This window comes from Balaenoptera acutorostrata, chromosome 16, assembly GCF_949987535.1.
Source record: "Balaenoptera acutorostrata chromosome 16, mBalAcu1.1, whole genome shotgun sequence".
In the NCBI taxonomy this organism is placed as follows: domain Eukaryota; kingdom Metazoa; phylum Chordata; class Mammalia; order Artiodactyla; family Balaenopteridae; genus Balaenoptera; species Balaenoptera acutorostrata.
Window position 1 is genome coordinate 61,931,005 of NC_080079.1, and position 17,562 is coordinate 61,948,566.

Consider the following 17,562-nt stretch of genomic DNA (forward strand, 5'->3'; position numbering starts at 1 on the left):
TTATATGCATCATGAAGATTTTCACAGTAAGTTTAGTGAACATCCATCATCTCATATAGATACAAGATTAAAGGAAAATGTTTTCCCTTGTGAAGAGAACTTTAGGATGTACTCTCTTAACAACTTTCATATATAACGTAAAGCAGTGTTAATTATATTTATCTCGTTGTACATTACATACCTAGTACTTACTTATCTTATAACTGGAAGTTTGTACCTTTTGACTGTCTTTCTCCAATCTTCCCTCTCCAACCCCTCACCTCTAGTAACCACAAATCCGATCTCTTTTTATGAGTTTGTCCCTTTTTAAGTATAATTGGCCTACAACACTATGCTTATTTCTGTTACACAACATAGTGATTCGATATTTTTATACATTTCAAAAGGATCCCCATGGTAAGTCTAGATATGACATGTCACCTTACAAAGATATTACATAGTTATTGACTATATTCCACACACTATACATTTCATACCTGTGACTTACTTACTTTTCAACTGGAAGTTTGTACCTCTTAGCCGCCCTCACCTATTTCTTTTCTTCCCCCAACCCCCTCCCTTCTGGCAATTACCTGTTTGTTCATTGTGTCTATAACTGTTTCTGTTTTGTCATGTTCGTTCATTTGTTTTTTTAGATTCCACATATAAGTAAAACTGTACAGTATTTGTCTTTCTCTGTCTGACTTAGAATGTTAATTTCTTAAAAGTTCCTTAGTTGGTTCTCAATCCCTCAGGACTGACATTAAGAAAGGGCTCTCTTTCTCACTGCTGGTAGAGGTTGTATAAAGCACAGTGTTCACTTTCCTCATGCTGTGAGAGAGACTTGCTTAAGTGAAACAGACCGCCAGGGAACTCCAGATGTTTATTTTTTGGTTTTCATTTTGCTTATGTAAAAAACTGTATGAGGGAGTTCCCTAGTGGTCTAGTGGTTAGGATTTGGCGCTTTCACTGCCATGGCCTGGGTTCAATCTCTGGTCGGGGAACTGAGATCCTGAAAGCCACAAGGCACGGGGTGGAAAAAAAAAAACTATGAAAGACCTATGCAGATTAATCCCATTGCACATAAAAATTCTTAAAATTTAGCATACACTTAATTATGAAATAACTGTAAAAAATTTTATCTTTACCTTTTTACCTAAATATAGCCTCAGATGTATTCCTTTCTTTGACTTTGTTTATTTAGTGGACTTCTTTTTAATCAAAAGAAAACATATGCTATGAAATTATGTGAAAGGAGGTAAATCATTTTTTAAAAGAGAGCCGTAATACAGTATTTGGAAAAACCTTCTTGTGTATTTGTTTTTAGACTTAAATTTTCTAAGCAGGATCCCTTTTTCTCTAATTATAATAAAATATACGTAACACAAAATTCCCATTTTAATCATTTTTAAGTGTACAGTTCAGTGACATTAAGTACATTCACATTGTTGTGCAACCATCACAACCAGAACTTTTTCACCTTACAAAACTGAAAACTCATTAAACAATAATTCACCATTCTCCTTGCCCCCCAACTCGTGGCAACCACCATTCTGCTTTCTGTCCTATGTATTTGACTACTCTAGATACTTCATATAAGTGGAATCATACAGTATTTGTCCTTTTTAACATCTTCAAGGTTCATCCACATTGTAGCATGTGTCAGGATTTCCTTCTTTTCTAAGGCTGAATAATGTTCCATTGTATGCATACACCACTTTTTGTTTATTCATTCATCCGTCAATGGACACTTGGGTTGCTTCCACCTTTTGGCTGTTATGATTAATGGTGCTATGAACATGGGTGTACAAATATTTGAGTCTCTGCTTTCACTTTCGTGTATACCCAGAAGTGGAATGGCTGTATCATATGGTAATTCTGTTTTTATTTTATTTTTTTGAGGAATTACCATACCATTTTCCCGTGGTGGCACCATTTTACATTCCTACCAGCAATGTACAAGGGTTCCAACTTCTCCACATCCTTGCCAACACTTGTTATTGTCTGTGTTTTTGATAATAGCCATCCTATCAAATGGTTTTTAAATGACTAATATATTTGGAATAGTAGATGAAACTAGTATCACCCTTATCCAATATCTTTACAGAACAGTAAATCAGACATTCACTGGGTGACGCTAGTACTGGTATGAATGCTAGCTATAAAATGCCAGTCATTTGGTGTTTTTCCCCTCTGCTTTGGTTATAATTAGGATCTTTTCACTATTAAAGAATAATTTAATAAATATCAGTTTTCTTTAACAGCTGTTTTCTAATATCAAAAATATCATGTCTTGCATGCAGATTGATCTTGTACAAATAAAACAGATGTTCAGTCAGATGTATCAGAAGACCCTGGGCACAGTGATTGCAAGTGACACGAGTGGAGATTACCGAAGGCTTCTTCTGGCCATTGTGGGCCAGTAGGAGAGATTTTTTTAAATGAGTGAAGCTATTCAGAGCTTATCCTTCAAAGCAATGACTGACCTGCATGCAGCAACATCAATCCTCACCTAACCAAAAGAGCTTTTTACTAAAGACTGTGTCAGGGTATTGTGCTTGGTTTGCACATGTGGTTATTGCCTTAATTCCAATGTTATTTTTTTCTCTATATACGATCAAGTAAAGCCATATCACAATGATGAAGTAATAATGCAATGTTTGTAAAACATAATTCTCACTGCTCTTATTCTAAATAGGATACCAAATTGAATAAAAGTCAAAACAGTCTGTAATTCTGTGTAATAATATTGAATAAAAAATTCAATATTGAATAAATTTGAATAAATATTGAATTAAAAAAAAACTTGCCTTCCATTGGACAGTTATAGTTGGTAGTATGTCAAAACTGTATTACTTTTTAAAAAAATTCAGCTCTTTTTGACCTAGAAGAGCAATTTGCATCTTACTTTACATAAATTGGTATTCTATATTCATAAACACTAAACTTCCCACATAGAAAATAGTTTAGTATTGCCTGTAATAACTTTTAAAAAAGGGATTATGTGTTTATGTGCATAAAATATATAGCCTACTTTTATGTCTACTGAGACTGCCTAGAGATCTTTATTGGCCCTTGATTTTTAAAAAAAATTTATGAAAGACTTTAATTTTATTTGCAGTTTAATCATGATTCAAGACAGTGAAGCTTGCACATAAGAGGTGCTGAATTAATGAATAAACGAGGCTTAAATCATCTTCCTGGGAGATTGAATACTAGCTCTTTGGAGAAGTAGTTCAGGGAGTCAGTGATTTCAAACCTGGCTTTATTCCCAGTACTGAGCAATTACTTATCGAGTATGTTGAGCATTACAGTAGGTAGTTAGGGAAAGTATCAATACAAAGGAAGGAGGTTTGTAGTCTAGTGGGGGTTCTAAACAAAAATTAGGATACAAGGAAATTGTAAATGTTAGATTATAAATTCTGCTGAGGATAATAACCCTATTTGTTCTTTGTGTTGAGCTCCCCGGCACAAAGCAGATATTTAATACAGATCTGGTGAATGATAGTACTAAAAATTGAGGGGGAGAATAGTAATTATCAATTATATTTTGATAAACATTTGTTTTGTGTAAGGACCAAGGGACATACATACAAGGTGGTATAAGACACAACCTTACTCTTAGAGAGATAGACCTATGTACAACTGTAGCGCAGGGCAAAAGCAAGATACATAGGTAGAAGGATCACTGGCTAAGATAGATTTTTTGATATAGGTTTTGGAAAAGTAAGTAACAGTGATGGGATTTGGTAAAGGTGAGAAAGAGGGGTGTAAGGTACTAAGGAAAGAAAAGATATGAGCTATATATTTTTAAACTTTTAAAAATTGAGGGCTCTCCTGGTGGCGCAGTGGTTAAGAGTCCGCCTGCCAATGCAGGGGACGCGGGTTCGAGCTCTGGTCTGGGAGGATCCCACGTGCTGTGGAGCAGCTGGGCCTGTGCGCCACAGCTGCTGAGCCTGTGCTCTAGAGCCCTCGAGCCACAGCTGCTGAGCCCATGTGTCACAACTGCTGAAGCCTGCACGCCTGGAGCCCGTGCTCCACAGCGGGAGAGGCCACCTTAATGGGAGGCCTGCGCACCGCGGTGAGGAGTAGCCCCTGCTCGCTGCAAATAAAAAGAAAGCCTGCGCACAGCAGCGAAGACCCAGCACAGACAAAAATAATTAATTTTTAAAAATTGAGATATAATTCATATATCATACCATTCATCCTTTTAAAGTGTACAATTCAGTCATTTTTAGGATATTCATGCATTTGTGCAACAATCACCACAATCAATTTTTGAACATTTTCATCACCCAAAAAGAAAACTTATACCCATTGTCAGTCATTTCCCCTTTCCCCTCCTTCTGCCCAGCCCCTGGCAATCACTAATCTACTTTCTGTCTCTATGGATTTCCCTATTGGGGCTTTTCATATGAATGGAATCATACAAGGCATTGCCCTTGTGTCTGGCTTCTTTGAATTAGCATACTGTTTTTAAGATTCACCTGTGTTGTAGCATGAATCAATACTTCATTCTGATTTGTGGCTGGATAATCCATTGGATATACATTTTGCTTGTCCATTTATCAATTGATGGACATTTGGGTTGTTTTCACCTATTGACCATTATGAATAATGCTGCTATGAACATCCATGTACAAGTTTTTCTGTGGACACATGTTTTCATTTCTCTTGGCTATAGTACTATGAGTGGAATTGCTGGTACATACAGTATCTTTATGTTTAACTTTTTTTTTTTTTTTTTTGCTGCCCATTAGAACATTTATTTCTCAGAGAGAAAATAAGTTTAAGACAGTCATATTACAGTAAGTAAAATTAACTTTTGTATTCTTTACAAGCATAGATTTTTCTCTTTATTACCTCTCTTATACCATCTGTTACAAACAATTCTAGAAAGCAAATAAAGTCACTTTCTACAATAAATAGAGCATCGTGTGCTTCACAGCAGACATGACTGAGACGTAGGCCCCATGCCACAGCAGGACCTGAACCGTTTCCCGTTCTAAAAGAGCAGTTTTAAAAATGAGATTCAGAGAGAGACTGAAAGATTCAAAGAGACTGAAAAAAAAAGGGAGAGAGAAAGAGACTAAGAGAAAGTGTTGGGGGGAAGAAAGAGACACAGAAAGAGAGTACGTTTAACCTTTTAAAGATCTGCCAAACTATTTTCCAAAGCAGTTGTATGTACCATTTTACGATCCTACTGGCAATGAATGAGGCTTCCAATTTCTCCTCATTCTTATCAACACTGTCGTTGTCTATTTGAATATAGCCATCCTAGTGGATGTGAAGTGGCATCTCATTGTGGTTTTGATTTGCATTTCCCTAATGACTAACGAGCATATTTTCTTGAGCTTATTGGCCATTTGCATATCTTCTTTGGAAAAATGTCTATTCAAATACCCATTTTCATATTCGGGGAACTAGGATCCTGCAAGCCTCACGGCCAAAAAAAAAGGTATGTTGTGCACAAGGTAGGATAGTTATTTCAGTGCAGATTCACTCACAACCCTCACTGGGGAAAAAATCCAGAGAGAAATGCCTTACTCAACAGTTGCATAGTTTTATTTTGAAAACTTTTATGACTTATAACACTGCAACTTTAAAAAATATTTTTCTTTATTTTTATAATTTTTATATGTTTATTAGCAGAAATACAATTTATTTTTAAAATTTGGCTCTGGTAATTGTATCCTAAGCAAAGAGTTTCCATGGGGAGTAGTGTGTGGGTGTGTGTATAGTTTAATAATATATTTTGAAATAGTTTCAAATGTATAGAAAAGTTGCCAGAACAGTACAAAGAACTCCCATGCTCCCATGTCCTCTTCACCCAGATTCTCATATAGTTAACATGTTATTGGTTCATTGCTCACTCTGAGTATGTGTGTGTGTGCATATATCCTTTGTTATTAGTCTTTTTCTGAAACGTTTGAGGGTTGAGAGAGCAAACTGCAGTCATGATGTCCCATCACTCCTAAACACTCCAGCGGGTATTTTCCTCCAAACAGGGACACTCTTCTACATAACAGCAAACAATCTTCCACACCAGGAAATCAATATTGGTACAACACTACCACCCAATCTACTAAGCCCATTCAAATTTCGCCCACTATCCCAACAATGTCTCTTTTCCTTTCTGGGTCAACATGCTATACAGGAATACATATTGCATTTAGTTGTGTATTTTCAGACTCCTTTAATCTGCAAGAGTTGCCAGTCTTTCATGGCCTTGACAGTTTTCTTAAAGGGTACAGGCCTTACTTTCTATAGCATGGCTTACAACCGGGGTCCCTTGTTTGCAGGAGTACCACGAAATGATGCTTTGCTTTTCCCAGTGAGTCTCATCAGGAGGCACAAAATGTAGACTCCTCCCGACACTGGTGATGTTAACCTTGATCACTTGATCATGTTGGTTTCTTAAATTCACTGTTTTTCCCTTTGTAATTGATTAGTATTCCAAAATCATGCCAGTATCCTATTCCTCATCAAACCTCCACACACCAATCTTAGCACTGAAGACTCATGTCTAAATCATCCACTTCTATAGTTGGTGCCAAATGGTAATTCTCTATTTCCATCATTTCCTCTCCATTATTGGGTTGGCATTCTACTGTTAGAGCTTTCCTTTCTCTTCATTTATTTATATCAATGTGAACTGGTGTATTCCTATTTTATTCAATGGATTGTAACCCATTATTATCATTGTTTATCTTGATCCTCAAATTGTCTCTGATTTGGCCAGGAGCCCCTTCAAGCTGCCTCTTAGCAGTGCAACATTTTAAAGTTGTATACTGGTAAGATTCATCCATGTTGTGAAGAGCTGTAGTTTATTCATTTTGACTCCTTTGTAATATGTGATATTGTGAATATATATCAGTGTATTCATCCACTCTTCCGTTTGGGTTGTTTCCAGGTTTTTGCCATTGTATTTTGCCATTCCAACTCTAAAGTAATGTTGAATTTCAAACGTATTAAATTTTTGCATTAACATCATATACTTTGAGTCTATTTATTGTATAAATATTGAGCCCTAGAAGCAGTGCGGTTTTGCATTCTCCCCAACAGTGTGTGAGAGACAGGCTCCCTTTTAAAATATTGTCTTATCTGCATTTTTCACGGAGAAAGATTTAAATGACCTGTTTTCAAAACCGTTTAATAAAGGCTTTTATTTTATCTTTAAATAAATTTGCTTTTGGTTTTTCTCCTATTTATGGAGAGATACTGAAAGAAAGGGGTCGAAAAAGCAAACTCGAAAGGTGGAAAACTTTGTACTTAGCCAACACTTATGCCAAGGGAAAGTGGCATCGGCGAAAACACAAGTGACCGCAAATACAGAGGCTGTCGCTCAAGAGCAGTGTTTCCGGAACGCAGGCGCAGAAACTCGCGCCCCGCCCCCCTTTCCCTCACGGACAATGTTATCGCGAGTCTTGGGATAAACTTGCCGTGATTGTGGAGACAAATTTCTCGCGAGATGTAATTGGTTGCTATAGTTGCAAAAAAAAAAACCACCTCTGCGGCTGAGTGAGGTAAGTCTGCTCTTACTCCTTAGAAAACCGTCTCTTCCCGGCCTCCCCACCCCGGCCCTGCGGCCACACCGTGTTACCTCAGTCTCTTCTCCCTAAGCTTCGGCCAGGCTGAAACGCACACGCCGCATCCCTGCACGACTGTACTGCCGTACAGACTTGAACGCCACCGACCCCGCTAGGCGCGGACGCTCTCGCCAAGCCCAGGCCTCCCACCCAAAGCCAGACTGAGACCCCACTTCCCACTTTGCGCCGAGATTCCCCTACAGTAAGCGCAGACTGCGCTCCTGTCCCCAGACCACTCCCAGTCACATCATCTCCTTCACCTAAACGATTTCTTTCTTTTTGTTTTTTGGGGTTTGTTTGTTTAAGCTATTGTTTTTTGTTTTTTTAATTTTTTAAATTAAAAAAAATTATTGGAGTATAGTTGATTTACAGTGTTGTGCATCTAACCTTTTTCTAATCTGACTTTTCCCCTTCAACTTCTTCTGAGCAGATGACAAGAAATGCGTGCCTTGTCAGTGGCAACAGGAGCCCCCACTTAACTGCCTTGACCATAATTTTTAACTAGCCAGATTTCTTGCACTCATTGTTCAACAAATATGCTGCTAATGCCTCTTGCGGGCAAGGCATGGTGCCAGGCACTCAGGGACTGCAGAAATGTATGATAGATTACTTGTCTTTAAAGAAGTAATTAAGCATTCAAGAAACGTAGTGCATATTAATAACACCATTTGTTCGGTGCTTCATAGGTTAAGCGGTTTTACTGTTTTAGTGGATATTCGCAACAAATGTGAAACAGGTCAGAAGTTATGTTATCCGTTTTATAGAAGGTGAGACTGAGGCTCAGAGAAGTTAGGCATTTGTCCAGGGTCAGGCTAGTGAAGGCCTAATTCACATGCTACTATTGAAAAGGAAAGGAGACAGATGTAAAAGATCGTGTCAAATGTAAACTTGATAAGAAAGTTGTCAGGGCCACTTAGGCCCTGAATGAGCCTGGAGACATAATGTTGAACAAGTAATCTGAGACTTGTAGGTAACAGGAAAAATGAGGGAGTCGCTAGAAAGAGGCAGAATACTTATAAAGCTTGGGGCAGCAAGGTATCTCTTTCTTTTTTCTACCACCAGTCCTAGACACACTTAGCATAGTATATCCGATGTAAATATTTGAATTGCATTAAGTTCCACTTTGAATTGAGTCAGAAAACATGACCTTTTTTCTTTTTCCTTAACAGATATCCAATTTATTTTTGAAGTCGTGTCCTTAGTATTGTAAAATAATTTGAAAATATCTTTGACTAAATAAGACATACGTCAGGACTTTTTCCAGTGGACTAACATTCTGTGTGGCTGCTTCTTTCTTGTTATCAAAATATATTTTCCTAAAACTGATAGATTAAGTAACGCTTGAGGGGAGTTTTGCACATCAAAAAAAGAAAAAAGCTACCAAAAAACACTTTGAAGGAGGTGGGGTGATGGCATTCCTACCCTCTTTGCCTTGTGATAATTTGTGCTTAATGGGTTAGTTACATGTATAAGGATCTTTTTAGCACTAACCAGCAGAATCATCCTTGTGACCAGGTCCCTAAGGCACTGCCTGTCTGGCAACAAAGGTTGGAAAGTGCACAAAACAGTGCTGGACTAGGGCATTTCTCTAGGTTCTCCCTTGGTATTGGTTATGATGTAATGTGGATACTTGTGCAACTATGGTATATAAGGGGACAGGTTCATTCATTATGTTCACAGAGATCAAAGAAGACCAGAGAGACTTTGCCCAGGTGCTGATATGGAGCAGGGGTCATCAACAGGCAGACCCGTGCAGATCACTGTGACAGATGGATATGACTTGGTAAAGTTATTTTGGGGAATCCTGGAAGTCCTTAGTTTATCCATTCTCCTTGAAAGTACTTTTGTCTTTGGGCTCAGGTCTCCCTGTCAGTCATCCAGTTGTGGCTTGGGGAAGATGTGTTGGGAACATTAGCAGGAGGCATGGTGTTTTGCATTATTCTGTACCACCAAACCTCCTGGCTTTACCTAGCAATGGCACTTCCTTCTCAGTGTTCCTTATTGTTAGTCTATAATCAGCAAGTCATATTAGTGTGTGTAAAATACCTGGCAATTTGAATACTAAATTTAATGGGAGTGAAACAACTGGTTTTCATTTTCCTAGACAGCAGTTCCTTTCTCCTGAAAAGGATCTGAATTCCTCCAGACCTTCTCTTGTGATTATTTCATTTGATGAATTTAAATAATAAAACTACAATATGATATAACTATTAAAATTTACAAGAATAATGAAACGTCAAAATATTCATTCAGTACTATGAAGTCAAAAAGCTTATTTCAAAACAGGATGTAATAAATGATCTCTCTTTTAAAGGGTATATATAAAAATGTATATACAAATGTGTGTGCATATATATATATATATACACACACAGCAAAACACTAGAAAATATATTATTACAGGTAATTTGTTTTCCTATGTGCTTTCCTCACTTTTTCAAATCTTCCACAATGTGCTTTTATAATCATATAAACACAATAACTCATTTTTCAAAGCTTCCAACTTAACGGCCTTTAAATAGAATGTTGCATTTAGCTACAACTAGATTTGTTTAATGACTTTCTACTTCCCCCGTTTGTATTTGTGACATAGCTTGTTAGGAAAACGTGCAAAATGCTATTTAAAGTCAAAATGGGTTGCCAGATATGTAGGAAAATTCTCTATTTGAATATAATTGTAAAGTATGTTTCTGTCAACAGAAAGGTTTTAAAGGAGATACTCCAGTTACCTTTATCCGTGCAGAATTCGATCAGGTGGTTCTGGGAGACTCTGCAAAAATTACTGTTTCTCCAGAAGGAACTGCAAAATACAACTTCACTTGCAGTTTTGAGTTCAATCCTGAAGGAGGAGTCACTTTAGATGACCTCGCCCACAAACCTGTGTTCTGTAAGTCCTTGGAATTCTAAATATGTTAATTATATGAGTGATAAGGATATTCTGAGGTATTTAGTAGCTGTTGTAGGGACAGATGAACACATTTTACCTTTTTAATCTGGGAATAACACAGTATACTTTGAGTCCCACCTGGTTCTGGCAGTTGTCACCATGACCTACTAATTTTAATCAGTTTGTATTGAAGACCTTTTGACACATAACTGAACTTTAAAAAAAAATTTTTTTTATTTTCCAAATTGACTTTATTCTTTCCAGCAGCTGACGATAAAACATACATATGATAAAAAAAAAGAATATTTATACAATTTTGAAGAAACAATAAGCAATAACATGGAAGCAAACATACTCTTTTATGAAAAAAACAGCCCCCAATTTGAAACAGGACCAATGATATATAGATAATTTGATCTATTCATATGTACAACTCATTTTAATTTCCCTAAAAAATTATTATTTAATAACTTTTTAGTAACTAATCAATCCTTATTAACAGTCAAACAAGTAAGAATGTAGATAATACTCAATTCAATCCATGGGTGTAAATGAATAGACATATAACTAAAATTTGTAGCCTTTGTCTCCTAAGCTGATTTGTGAGCTTTTCCTTTGTATTCCTGTATTTAAGGTTGCCAGATTTAGGGGAAAAAAACAAAACAAACAAACAAAAAAACCAAAAAACAAAATTTGGGACATACTTACACTAAAAAAAGTATTTGTTGTTTATCTGAAATTCACGTTTAATTTGGCATCTTGTATTTTACCTGGCAGCCCTACCTGTACTTCTGTATATTCACCAAACTGTATAGCAATTATTAATTTGCCTCCCTTGTTAGAGGAGACACTTTTTGAAATCAGGGCTGTATCTTATTTATTTCAGAATTTCTAGTGCTTAGAAATAACTGGTATAGAAAGAGGCTCAAAAAATGTTTGTTGAATGAATGAATGGATAAATAGATGGATAGTTTCTGTATTCACACTTTTACAGTTTCTAACTACATAATATTATCTCTGAAATACTTTGTTCCTAAACCTATATTCTAGGCTAAGTCTTTTTTGTTTGTTTGTCTTAACCCATACTCTTTTTTATTTTTTGGTAGTGTGGTTTTTAAAATTTTATTTATTTATTTAACTTATTTTTACTTTTTAAAAATATTTATTTATTTATTTATTTTTGGCTGTGTTGGGTGTTCATTTCTGTGCGAGGGCTTTCTCTAGTTGTGGTGAGCGGGGACCACTCTTCATCGCGGTGCGTGGGCCTCTCACTGTTGTGGCCTCTCTTGTTGCGGAGCACAGGCTCCAGACGCGCAGGCTCAGTAGTTGTGGCTCATGGGCCCAGTTGCTCCGCGGCATGTGGGATCTTCCCAGACCAGGCTCCAGGGCTCGAACCCGTGTCCCCTGCATTGGCAGGCAGATTCTCAACCACTGTGCCACCAGGGAAGCTCTTAACTTATTTTTCATTGAAGTACAGTTGATTTACAATGTTGTGCTAATTTCTGCTGTACAGCAAAGTGACTCAGTTATACACATACATACATTCTTTTTTAATATTGTTTTCCATTACGGTTTATCCCAGGGGATTGGATATAGTTCCCTGTGCTATACAGTAGAACCTGGGTGTTTATCCATTTTAAATCTGATAGTTTGCACCTACTAACCCTAAACTCCCAGTCCATCCCTTTCCCTCACCCCTCCTCCTTGGCAAGCACAAGTCTGTTCTCTATATCTGTGAATCTGTTTCTGTTTTGTAGATAGGTTCATTTGTGCCATATTTTATTTATTTATTTTTGTTTTGTTTTGTCTTTTTATTATTAACATTAGTAACCCCGAGATATGTTTAAATTAGAATTGTCATTTTGAATGTTCACATTAAGATATACTGTAATTTGACTTATGAAGACTTTTTTTTAATTAAAAAATTTTTTTATCGAGGTATGGTTGATTTACAATTTCGTGTTAGTTTCTGCTGTACAACAAAGTGAGTCAGTTATACATACACATATATCCACTTTTTTTCTGCCATATTTTAGATTCTACATATAAGTGATATCATATGGTATTTGTCTTTCTCTTTCTGACTTACTTCACTTAGTATGATAATCTCTGGTTGCATCCATGTTGCTGCAAATGGCATCATTTCATTCTTTTTTATGGCTGAGTAATATTCCATTGTATATATGTACCGTATCTTCTTTATCCATTCATCTGTCAATGGACATTTAGGTTGTTACCATGTCTTGGCTATTGTAAATAGTGCTGCTGTGAATATAGGGGTGCATGTATCTTTTTGAATTATAGTTTTGTCTGAGTATATGCCCAGGAGTGGGATTGCTGGATCATATGGTGGTTCTATTTTTAGTTTTATGAGGAATCTCCATACTGTTTTCCATAGTGGCTGCACCAACTTACATTCCCACCAACAGTTTGGGAGGGTTCCCTTTTCTCCACACCCTCTCCAGTATTTGTTATTTGTAGACTTTTGACGATGGCCATTTTGACTGGTGTGAGGTGGTACCTCATTGTAGTTTTGATTTGTATTTCTCTAATAATTAGTGATGTTGAGCATCTTTTCATGTGCCTACTGACCATCTGTATGTCTTTGGAGAAATGTTTATTAAGGTCTTCTGCCCATTTTTCTATTGGGTTGTTTGTTCTTTTGTTGTTCAGTTGTATGAGCTGTTTGTATATTTTGGAGATTAAGCCCTTGTTGGTTGCATCATTTGCAAATCTTTTTTCCCATTCTGTAGGTTGTCTTTTTTTTTCTTTTTCTTTTGTTAATATTTATTTATTTATTTTAATTTTTAAAAATAAATTTATTTATTTTTGGCTGTGTTGGGTCTTTGTTGCTGCGCGTGGGCTTTCTCTAGTTGTGGCGAGCGGGGGCTACTCTTTGTTGCGGTGCGTGGGCTTCTCATTGCTGTGGCCTCTCTTGTTGCAGAATATGGGCTCTAGGTGCGTGGGCTCAGTTGTTGTGGCTCATGGGCTGTAGAGCGCAGGCTCAGTAGTTGTGGCACACAGACTTGGTTGCTCTACGGCATGTGGGATCTTCCTGGATCAGGGCCTGAACCCTTATCCCCTGCACTGGCAGGTGGATTCTTAACCACTGGCCACCAGGGAGGTCCCAATATTTATTTATTTATTTAATTAATTAATTTTTGGCTGCGTTGGGTCTTAGCTGTGGTATACAGGATCTCCGTTGCAGCATGGGGGCTCTTTCGTTGTGGTGCACGGGCTTCTCTCTAGTTGTGGCTCGTGTGCTCAGTAGTTGCGACACATGGGCTTAGTTACCCCACGGCATGTGGGATCTTACTTCGCCAACCAGGGATTGAACCCACATCCGCTGCATTGGAAGGTGGATTCTTAACCACTGGACTACCAGAGAAGTCCCTTTTTTGTTTTTTTTTTTATGGTTTCCTTTGCTATGCAAAAGCTTGTAAGGGTGATTAGGTCCCATTTCTTTATTTTTGTTCTTATTTCTATTCCCTTGGGAGACTGACCAAAGAAAACATTGGTACAATTTATGTCACAGAATGTTTTGCCTATGCTTTCTTCTAGGAGTTTTATGGTGTCATGTCTTATGTTTAAGTCTTTAAGGCATTTTGAATTTATTTTTGTGCTGCTGTGAGTGTGTGTTCTAACTTCATTGATTTACATGCAGCTGTCTAACTTTCCCAGCACAACTTGCTGAAGACACTGTCTTTTTCCCATTGTATATTCTTGCCTCCTTTGTTGAAGATTAATTGACCATAGGTGTGTGGGTTTATTTCTGGGCTCTCTATTCTGTTCCATTGATGTGTATGTCTGTTTTTGTACCAATACCATGCTGTTTTGGTTACTGTAGCTTTGTGGTATTGTCTGAAGTCTGGTAGAGTTATGCCTCCTGCTTTGTTTTTTTCCTTAGGATTGCTTTGGCAATTCTGGGTCTTTTATGATTCCATATACATTTTTGGATCATTTGTTCTAGTTCTGTGAAAAATGTCATGGGTAATTTGATAGGTATTGCATTAAATCTGTAGATTGCTTTGGGTAGTATTGCCATTTTAACTATTAATTCTTCCAGTCCAAGAGCATGAGATATCTATTTCTTTGAATCATCTTTAATTTCCTCTATTAATGTTTTATAGTTCTCAGCATATAAGTCTTTCACCTCCTTGGTCAGGTTTATTCCTAGGTATTTTATTTTTTTTGGTGCAATTTTAAAAGGCTTTTTTTTTTTTTTTTTCTTATTTGGCCGCACCAAGCGGCTTGTGGGATTTTAGTTCCCCAACCATGGATTGAAACCAGGCCCTCTGTAGTGAGAGCATGGAGTCCTAACCACTGGACCACCAGGGAATTCCCAAAGGTATTGTTTTTTTACATTCCCTTTCTAATATTTCATTGTTAGTGTAAAGACATGCAGCCGATTTCTGAATGTTTATCTTGTATCTTGCTACTTTGCTGAATTAATCTATTAGATCTAGTAGTTTTTGTGTGGAGTCCTTAGGGTTTTCTATATATAGTATCATGTCATCTGCATATAGGGACAGTTTTACCTCTTCCCTTCCAATTTGGATACCTTTTATTCCTTTTTCTTGTCTGATTGCTGTGGCTAGGACTTCCAATACTATGTTGAGTAGAAGTGGTAAGAGTGGGCATCCTTGTCTTGTTCCAGATTTTAATGGGAAGTCTTTCAGCTTTTCACCGTTGAGTATTATATTGGCTGTGGGTTTGTCATAATGGCTTTTATTATGTTGAGATATATTCCCTGTATACCCACTTTGGTAAGAGTTTTTATCGTGAATGGATTAGGTGCGTATATGTTGATGAGTGTAAAATCCTCTTCTTGTATTCATCCTTTTACCATTATATAATGTCCTTCTTTATCTTTCTTTATGGCCTTTATTTTAAAGTCTATTTTGTCTGATATGAATATTGCAGCTCCCGCTTTCTTTTCATTTCTGTTTGCATGAAATATCTTTTTCCATCCCCTCACTTTCAATCTATGTGTGTCATTTGCCCTAAGGTGGGTCTCTTGTAGGCAGCATATTGTAGGCTCTTGTTTTTTTAATCCAGTCTGCCACTCTTTGTCTTTTGATTGGAGCATTCAGTCCATTGACATTTAAGGTAATTATTGATACATAATGTATTTATTGCCATTTAAAAAAAATAAATTTATTTATTTATTTTTGGCTGTGTTGGGTCTTCATTGCTGGGCACAGGCTTTCTCTAGTTGCGGCAAGTAGGGGCTACTGTTTGTTGCAGTGTGTGGGCTTCTCATCGTGGTGGCTTCTCTTGTTGCGGAGCACAGGCTCTAGGCACGCAGGCTTCAGTAGGTGTGGCATGTGGGCTCAGTAGTTGTGGCTTGCAGGCTCTAGAATGCAGGCTCAGCAGTTGTGGCATACGGGCTTAGTTGCTCCGTGGCATGTGGGATCTTCCTGGACCAGGGCTCAAACCCATGTCCCCTGCATTGGCAGGCGGATTCTTAACCACTGCGCCACCAGGGAAGTCCTTTATTGCCATTTTAAACCTTGTTTTCCAGTTGATTCTATGTTTCTTTTTTGTTCCTTTCTTTTTCTTTTTGTGGTTTGATGATTTCCATTTATTTTATGCTTGTGTTCTCTTCTTTTTGGGTTTAGTGAATCTATTGTATATTTTTGATTTGTGGTTGACCTGTTTTTCAAGTATGGTAACCTCTTCCTATATCTGCTTGCTTTAGACTGATAGTCATATAGGTTCAAACACATTCTTAAAAAAAAGAATCTACATTTTCTTACTCTCCTTTCCCACGTTTTAGGATTTTGATGTCCTTTTTTACATCTTCATGTTTATCCTTTTTCTGTTCCTTGTGTTTATCATCGCTTTCACAAATAGGTTTTTTTTTTCTTTTTGATCTGTATACTGGCTAATTTAAGTGATTTACTTTCCAATTGTAAACTGTGATTTCCTCCTTCCTATATCTTCTTGTTTCTTTTCTATTTAGAGAAGACCTTTCAATATTTCTTTTAGGATAGGTTTAATATTGCTGTATTCTTTTAGTTTTTGCTTGTCTGAGAAATTCTTTATTTCCCCTCCTTTTCTGAATGATAATCTTGCTGGGTAGAGTATTCTAGGTTGCAGATTTTTCCCTTTCAAAACTTTGAATATATTTTGCCACTCTCTTCTGACCTGCAGCGTTTCTGTAGAGAAATCAGCTGATAGCCTTATGGGAGTTCCCTTGTAATTAACTTTTTTTTTTTTCTCTTGCTGCCTTTAGAATCCTTTCTTTATCTTTAACTTTTGCCATTTTTATTAGAATGTGTCTTGGTGTAGGTCGGTTTGGGTTCATCTTGTTTGGGACCCTCTGTGCTTCTTGTACCTAGATATCTGTTTCCTTCTTTAGGTCTGGGAATTTTTCAGCCATAATTTCTTCAAATACATTTTCAATACCCTTTTCTCTTTCTTCTCCTTCTGGAATCCCTGTTATGCATAGATTGGCATTCTTTATATTATCCCATAGGTCTCTTATATTGCTTTCTTTTTTTTGCATTTGGTTTTCTCTCTGCTGTTTTGATTGGGTAATTTCCATTATTCTATCTTCCAGATCCCTTATTCTTTCTTCTGCATTATTCATTCTGCTATTCATTGCCTTTAGCTCAGCTTTTGTCTTGGCAAATGAATTTTCTAATTTTTCTTGGTTCCTCCTTGTAGTTTCTAGTTCCTTTTTACAGTAATCTGCATTTCTGTCAATAGCCTTTCTTAATACTTAATACTTAATGAAAAAGTATTTTCATTACCTTTTTGAACTCAGTGTCTATTAGACTGAAGAAGTCTGTTTCCTTGTTTGTTCCTTCTGGGGAATTCTCTTGGTCTTTTAACTGGGAGTTAAAGAAGCAGTTTAACTCCTTCATTTTGCTTATATTTCTCTTACTCTGTGAGTTTAGGAGAAACTGTTTTCTACTCTCATCTTGGAGGGCTATTTATATGTGGGAATGTCCCTGCGTAGCTTGTGTAGGTTAAATATATTTTTGGCGTGAGGGCTGTTTTTGGTTTGGATGCTTGCTGTCTCTTTCCACAGTTTGTGCTGGCCGTTATCCCCTTGATAGTGGGTGTGCGGGTGTGCAGCCCGAGCACACTCCCAGGAAG

General features: G+C 37.1%; 2 protein-coding genes across 8 annotated transcripts in view; both read left to right on the top strand.

Moving 5' to 3' along the window:
* Positions 1 to 6,974, top strand: part of ANXA7 (annexin A7) — a 28,134-nt gene extending 21,160 nt beyond the window's left edge. For all 3 annotated transcript variants that reach the window (XM_007166607.2, XM_007166609.2, XM_007166608.2), the window contains one exon: positions 2,283 to 6,974. In XM_007166607.2, the coding sequence (XP_007166669.2) occupies positions 2,283 to 2,405 (123 nt within the window). In that variant the 3' untranslated portion in view covers positions 2,406 to 6,974. The remainder of the gene's footprint in view (positions 1 to 2,282) is intronic.
* Positions 6,975 to 7,459: 485 nt separating this feature from the next.
* The window catches only part of CFAP70 (cilia and flagella associated protein 70), a 90,485-nt gene continuing 80,382 nt past the window's right edge, over positions 7,460 to 17,562 (top strand). For 3 of the 5 annotated variants that reach the window (XM_057530452.1, XM_057530455.1, XM_057530454.1), the window contains exons 1-3: positions 7,460 to 7,505; positions 9,249 to 9,351; positions 10,269 to 10,455. In XM_057530452.1, coding sequence (XP_057386435.1) covers positions 9,289 to 9,351; positions 10,269 to 10,455 — 250 coding nt within the window. In that variant the 5' untranslated portion in view covers positions 7,460 to 7,505; positions 9,249 to 9,288. Of the gene's footprint in view, positions 7,506 to 8,169; positions 9,352 to 10,268; positions 10,456 to 14,784; positions 14,804 to 17,562 lie in introns of those variants that run through there. The other 2 variants (XM_057530453.1, XM_057530456.1) reach the window with 2 other exon arrangements.